This window comes from Psilocybe cubensis, chromosome 8, assembly GCF_017499595.1.
Source record: "Psilocybe cubensis strain MGC-MH-2018 chromosome 8, whole genome shotgun sequence".
NCBI classification, from domain to species: domain Eukaryota; kingdom Fungi; phylum Basidiomycota; class Agaricomycetes; order Agaricales; family Agrocybaceae; genus Psilocybe; species Psilocybe cubensis.
Window position 1 is genome coordinate 581124 of NC_063006.1, and position 7376 is coordinate 588499.

General features: G+C 49.2%; 2 protein-coding genes across 2 annotated transcripts; both read right to left on the minus strand.

Annotated features, from left to right (window-relative positions):
• Positions 1 to 2583: 2583 nt before the first annotated feature.
• Positions 2584 to 3737, minus strand: JR316_0008718 (uncharacterized protein; the record flags this gene model as incomplete). The annotated part of the gene is made up of 7 exons (XM_047894431.1): positions 2584 to 2609; positions 2765 to 2793; positions 2864 to 2976; positions 3034 to 3081; positions 3205 to 3247; positions 3483 to 3547; positions 3714 to 3737. The coding sequence occupies 7 exons, from the start codon at positions 3735 to 3737 to the stop codon at positions 2584 to 2586; spliced, it is 348 nt and encodes a 115-aa protein (XP_047745890.1).
• Positions 3738 to 6103: 2366 nt separating this feature from the next.
• On the minus strand, positions 6104 to 6708 carry JR316_0008719 (Ubiquitin-conjugating enzyme E2 2; the record flags this gene model as incomplete). Its single annotated transcript, XM_047894432.1, has 2 exons — positions 6104 to 6531; positions 6579 to 6708. The coding sequence occupies 2 exons, from the start codon at positions 6706 to 6708 to the stop codon at positions 6104 to 6106; spliced, it is 558 nt and encodes a 185-aa protein (XP_047745891.1).
• Between the last annotated feature and the right edge of the window lie 668 nt (positions 6709 to 7376).

Sequence of the window (7376 nt, forward strand, 5' to 3'; positions counted from 1 at the left end):
GCAAAATCTAGGGTCACGGTCAGCTTTAATTAATGCAAAGCATGTCGAAGTACACATACCACGGGTTTTAGATCCCCACACTCGGTCGGCGGACGTCGATACATTGTGTCAAAGCGAATCTAGGGTCAAGGTCAGTCTTTGTACATTAAATAAAACTAAAACACACATACCTATGCACCAGAGGTCCAATCCCGGTCAGCGGACGGCGATACGTCGTGTCAAAGTCTAGAGTCAGAGTCAGTCTCTGTACATTAAATAAAAGTAAACCACACATACCTGTACACCAGAGGTCCAACCCCGCTTGGCGGACGTCGATACGTCATGTCAGAGCAAATCGGGGTCACCCAGACATCCAATCCCACTCGGCGGACGTCGATACGTTGTGTCAGAGCAAATCTGAGGTCAAGGTCAGTGTGAGTACATATCATAAAAGTAATACACACATACCTGAAGACCAGAGGTCCAATCCCGCTCGCCGGACGTCGATACGTCGTGTCAGAGCAATATCTAAGGCCAGGGTTAGTCACAACTTGTTCAACGAATGCTACAGCACACTTACCACAATAGTGAGGAGGCAGGTAACAGGCGCGCTCGGCGGACGGCGATACGTCGTGTCAGGACTAAATCTTGGGATAAAATCAGTCTCCGTTTGGTAAATAAATGATACACAACTTACCAGCTCGCCGGAACGCGATACATAGCGTCGGGCTATGTTAACAGGGCATAAATCCTTGGATCAAAGTCAGTCTCACTTCTTCAACAAACATCACAGCACATACCAGGTCGGCGGAACACGATATATAGTGTCGAAGCAATTCCATGTCGAGAGGGGTAGCACACCACCATACTGACAGCATGGGTACAAAGTAGATGGATAAAAAAAACCCAATATCAGAGTTCTCTTTATACCTTTTTCACCCCAAACTTTTTCAAAGCCCGCTCTCAGTCACGTAGCAACACTTCTTTCTAGCTTCATCATTTTTACTAGCTTCGCTTCCGAATATTTCCTCATGCCATAACTTTGCATAATAGGAGACCTTTACATCCCTTTCTCCACTCCCTCAAACGTGGAATATCAAGCCACAGTGCACCACAAGGCACAAAACTCACTCGCCAAGTCGCAATTGGCTCAAATTCATGTCCCGTGCAGTAAAAAACCTCACTCCTATCAAGTGAAAATTGTTACGCCATTTTGTAATACCACGTACTAATCTTTGGTAAAGGTCCTCGTTTCAATTTCTACAGCACATCTAGCTCTGATTTCAATGCAGTAATAGCGTTATCTTCTCCCCAAAGTATTTTTTGGGATTACTTGCTGCAGACCGGTCAATTCGAAAGCTATGTCATCACATTCAGACACTCTGCACAGGATGCGCTGACGCTGATGCTGCAGACTCTGCGCAAACGATGTGCTTACGCTAACGCTACAGAGTCTGCGCACACAATGCGCTGACGCTGACTCTGTGCACAGGATGCGCTGCCGCTGACTCTGTACACACGATGCGCTGGCACTTGGTATTACAACATCGGCTCGCCGGCGTTCACAAGCCCAGGAACGAGATCACAACTTCCGACGCTCTAGCCTCGTTTAACTAATCGTTAAATCTACGACAAATCGCCCACAGGATCACGATCTACGCGTGTTCATTAGGACCCTGCCCTAATTCCCCACAGGTGCGTCATCATTCCACTCTAGGTTTAGTTTGCATCTCAGGAACACAAATTCGACTGTAAAGTCTATTTTTCACCTCCGTTCCGAGTCGACGTCATTCACGACAACAACAGTTGGTTCGACTTTGCGAGAGATGTTGGTATTTCGGATATGTTTACAACAGTACGTCCTTTGAGTCCTGGTTACTAATCTCACGGGTGACGGAATCATTCGAAAATTAGACACTTCCTTCAAACGCAGGTGCGTGCCAAAGCCGACATCCCACTCTATCGATACATCTCGTCTTACTCGTAACCCACTATTTTGAAGTGTTCCGTTCCATTTGACTTTGAGACTAGCGCGTCAGATAATCGGGAGTTGCTATATTCGAGTGCGCCCGAAAACACATCTATGCAACAACGTCAAGGCCAGTACTCTGACGTACCGCATTTGTTATCTCACCTTTTGCTTGTGTAGACGTGCTATGACCTCAACGTAGACATTCAGGAGGTGATTTACGGTGACAACTCACCTTCATTCCAACATTTCCCCAGTTCAAATTCGCATGTCAACTACGGCGCGGATACCTCCTCGTCTCCCGATTCGTCATTCCAGCGCGTTGGAACCGTCTCATTTACCTCGCTTCCAAGAATAGGCTAGTCCAAATTGCCTAGACTAGTCGGTAACGACAGCCGGAAGCTCGCACAACTGAGCAACCATCTGCAGAACACACATACGTGGCAGCCGTTCCCGCGCCGTTTATCACTTTTTCGAGGTTTCAGGACTTTCTGGGTACTGTCTAATGTAGTATATCCCACGCCAAGCGTGTTTGTAGGTTCTTTGGCACCGGGAAATTCAGATAATCAAAAATACATTCGGGGCATCTCAGGAGAGATTCAAACACAAAAACAAGCGTTTTCAAGGCTTTGAAATCACCGTGAATATCGATAATGACTACCTAGATAATATATAATGTGTATACGTCATGACGAATGCAGTAAACTAAGAGTACGGGTAACATTTCAAGCCACAGATGTTAAGCGCCCAAGCAAACAGCTTCACGCATACTGTAAATTGACACAACACATCGATTCCAATGCTCTATAGACACACCTCGCATACCATACATAGCTCGCAGTAGACTGGAAGGTATACATACACTCACATATCTCGTCAACGAACCGTCAAGTCCACAACCTCACACTCACGTACCTCCTCCGGCCCCAAATCCGCATTCCAGCCCATTTCCACCGCTTTCTTTCATTTCGGGGCATCATCCCCACTAGCATAAGACTACTAGGCTGCGGCACGGAGCGTTCCGAGACCTAGAAGCAGGACAGAAATGAGTTGCAGTGTAATGCGTCTCGAGGGAGGATACGTACGTGGCATGCGATTCTGCGTCGTTTGCGCGTTTTAAGCGGGTTGGGGTGCTTTTACTGGGTGATATGGGTTAGATGTGTATGGGGTAAAGCTTGAGAGTACGTCAGGGAGCCTACAATTCAGTGTATGCGTGTATGTGATGTCGTTGTTCAAATTCGCTTTAGGAAACGTACATTTGCGAATTGGGCCGTTTTGAGGTATTCAGATGCTACAGTACTGTTTAAAATAGGGGTATATATTCATATTTATGCTTACCAGAGTAAGTACGAAGTGGAAATTTCAAAGATTCGTAGTGATACCTCTTAAGCGCCGAAAGCGTTGAATCACAAATACCACGAATAAACGCACCAAGCACACAACGGTGGATCAATAACAGGCTTAACACACTCACCCCTATACCATACAGCCCATTCTTCGACTCCAAAACTCCAACATTGCAAACCCAACTCACCGGACACAACACTGCTCCTCCTCATCCGAATCTCCATTCAACCTCATTCCAAACGTCTTCTTTCTCTATCCCTGCACGACCACTAGCTCCAGACCCCTCGGCTATCCTAACGTAACGTACTAACGGCGATTACTGAATTTTTCTTTTTTTTTGCCAGTAGAAGAAGAAGCATTCTGTAGAGTCCGAGAGACGTTATACGTTGTTTTAATGCAAATTCGATGGAATACGTACATTGGGGGGGTTGTAATGGTGCATAGGAGCCCCTGAGTAATCGAACTGAAAGTGAGTGAACGTTGGAACCAAGTCTGAACGTCGACGAAAGTTTGTGCAAGTCGGATTTCACATCAAGACAAGAAAACACAGAAACGCACAAAAGTACTATTACCATCTTCAACAAACGGACACCAGCATTGCTCTGCACCACTAACATTGTCTTAAAGTACATTCTTCACGAAACAAAATCCTAGATATTCCACACACAAAGACAGAGCGTTGACCCGATACACACCCAAGAACCCCCTCCTCCTCCCCAAAATCGCAAAATCACCTCATCCCAATACGTTTTCCTGGCTCTTCGGCTCCGGAACGGTATTCAAATCCAAATTGCTTAAACCAACTAAAAAGCGGCGTCTCATTTGAGAAGAATTAGAATGCCTGTGTTGCAACGCGAAATCAGAACAAACCATTGGAGAGATAACGGGTATGCGTACGTACGTTTGCTGTTCCCGAGTCAATTACTAGTTTATGCAATTCGATTAATGCATGGGTGAATGTGTGTTGACGATCTACGATACGAGTTGGAATTCACTTGATGCAAGGTAGATGATACTCGAGTCTAAAGTTCTGTGAGCCGCAAACCAAAAACGATTTGAATTTGAATCTCACATCTCGGACACCAATGTAAATTCAAAGCAACACAACAATACCTCCAACACGAAACAGATAACAAACCCATTCGATCAATAGCACATTGCGTAAACGCACTAGCAACTATACCGATGAACCGCGAACCGAGAGAAAGACACAAAAAAAAAACATTGCAAAGACGTAACGTTATGGACGTACAGGGGCAGCAGGTGTATAAAAAGGACACGGACTAACGGGCTTTTTTCCTCATCCCCTCTCCTCTCCTCTTCTCACATTCTCTTCTCCCGCTCTCCGCTCAATGCCCTTGTCAGCCCGCCCCTCTCCAACATCCTACACTCGCACTGCACTGCCAATGGACGGGAACGCACCGGTACGAGTCAACGTGCCCACGACGCCGTGAGTATTCCCCATCCCTCCCCTGAGCTGCGCCACGTCTGACCCTCCCTTCGCAGGAACACGTTTGACGACGAGTAGAGGATCTGGGAGGTAGAGGTCGGAGTCGGCGACGCGCCATAAATGCCACGCTGGCATGTCGACCGGGGCATCGAGGGCAGCGCACGGTGAGCCTCTAACATTTGTTTTCGCATCACACTCCGCCAAACCGCCTTTCTCTGCAGGTTGCCACGCCATCGAGACGACGCGGGACTCGAATGCGCGTGCTCAGCGAGCTTGAGGACGGGGTAAGTAAATGCATTATTCGACGGGTATCATTGTTGACTGACCTGGACACGCAGAACCTTGCATGTGTGTTCCCAAGAGTCGGACACGTCGTCGAAACTGTAAGTCAGTCCACACTCGTCAGCAACCGCCTGTGATTGACAACCGCTGCATCAAGACCTGCGCCTGCTCAGCGAGCTTGAGGACGGAGTAAGTAAACAAGCTATTCAACATGGAACACTGCTGACTGACCTGGACACGCAGAACGACCTTGAATCCGTGTTCCCGAGCGGCGGAAACGCTGTCGAAAGTGAGTGCATGCTTTGTTCGTCAGACCGCCCGTGATTGACCACCCAATACCAAGGCCGTATCGATTGGGGGGCAGGGAACAATGAGACCTATGCAAAAGTAAGTTGTCGTGTCGTTCACCGTGAACCAGCCTGAACTAACCTGACCTAGACACACAGAGCACCCCCAATCTATTCAAAGGCCTACATCCGTTCAACCGGTGCAGCTCGACACATGCGCTCCGCTCGTTGTGAATCGCCCCTTGACAGCCCGCCTTGCTGCGGATTCCAGTACGCGATTGGGGAATGGACTGGACGCGGTGATGATGTGGTGGATGTGTGAGTACGCTGAGATGTTAGTAGGGAATGACTTGGAATGACCACACACAAGTACAGGTTGTGGTGTTGCCGTGGTTTCGCATCGGCCGCATATACCGTGGAGATGTGGAGGGAGGTGCCTAGTCGGTGTCCTAAGGATGCCATTGCAGGTTAGTTGACCCGTTGTTCAACGCGAGTCATGTCAAACTTACCTGAGATGTACATTGCAGGTCTGCGCTACCCTAAAATCTGGCTCTCCAATATCCCAGGCGGCACTCCTGTTGAATGCGAGTCGGGAACGCCGCAGCAAGGTACGTGACTCGTGTTCTGAACAGTTGTGACTGGGGTATAACGCGTTGTTGATAGGGTGGTGCTGATGGAAAGGATAACAGCAGGCAAGGGCATTCGTATCGACGCGTATGTCCCATATACGGGCAATGTCGATTCATAGCGGGAGCCGCTGCCTGATTGCCTGCTCCCGTGCATTCGCCTTCAAACACGCTGAGACGCAGCTCCGCCCGCGTGCTGTCCCTCCATCGGCTCCCCTCCCTCCCCCGCCTGCTCTCCCTCATTCTCCCCCAACCCCCCCTCCTCCGGATCCAACCAACTCTCCTCAACCGTCACCTTGACCCTCCTCACATACTCCTTCATATTTTCCCTATACAACTGCGCCGCCTCCGCATTCGCCGGGCTATTCGGGTTCGGATCATGCAGCAAGCTCTGTATACTCGTCAATATCGCCGCGACGTCGTATGTGGGCGACCACCGGTTTTGCAGGATGTCGAGGCAGAGCTCGCTGTTCGCGTAGACGTTGGGGTGGAACATCCGCGAGAGGAATTTGACGGTGGGCGGTTTGTTGGGGTAGGACTCGTCGAATGTGAGGAGGAGCTTGAATGTGCCGTCTTCGAAGGGGGTGTCGCCTGTTGATAGGTGAGTGGCTGGGGGTGAGTGGGGAGAGGAAACGCACCTGGCCCGAAGATGACAGCGTTCCAGAGCATAATATTGTCGGGGAGCGGACTGCCCGAGATCCCGCCTGGCGGGTCGGACGAGAGGCGCTTGAAGTCCCGGATGAGCCGTTTCTTGCAGTTCGTCGACATTGTTTGCTGAGTAAGATTGGGTCAAGTAATTCGGGTGGCTTTGGTTAAAGCGAGAGAGGGAGGTGTGGTCGTGTCTGAATCGCGTGCTGTTAATGAGGGCACTGCGACTGTCGTCGTACACGTCGTCTCGTATGTGGTATGCGGTATTCTAATGATGGTATGCGATATGGATTGTAAAACCTGCAAACCCAACTTTAATTGTATCTTCCCCTACCAAACCACCCTCAAAACATACCTTTGTACGTGCGTATATGCAAGCGTAAAGTCGTCTCAGGCGGCTGGTATGAAGAAACAAGCAAGTCAGTCTAACTCAGAAGCAGTGGCAGTGGCAGGCCTCCTCATGTCACGCCCACTGACCGTGACCTGACTCCGCCGCATCTAATCTGGAAACAAACAATAGCAACAACAATCACTCTGCCGAAATGCCGCAAGTTGACTTTGTCGTTGTAAGTATTTCATTCATCCACAACGGTTGCCCTGAACGATGAGGACGCTCTTTCACTCGCAACGGCGCTTGTTCGATTCCCCGCACCCATTGCGCTGTGTCCTGATTGCCCCCGCCGCCTGCTACAATCTTCAAAGTAGTCAACGTATCACTGTGATTTGACTTTGCCCTCGCCTACGGTCTGGTAAGCATACCACACACTGCAAAGTGCAAAGTGCGGACC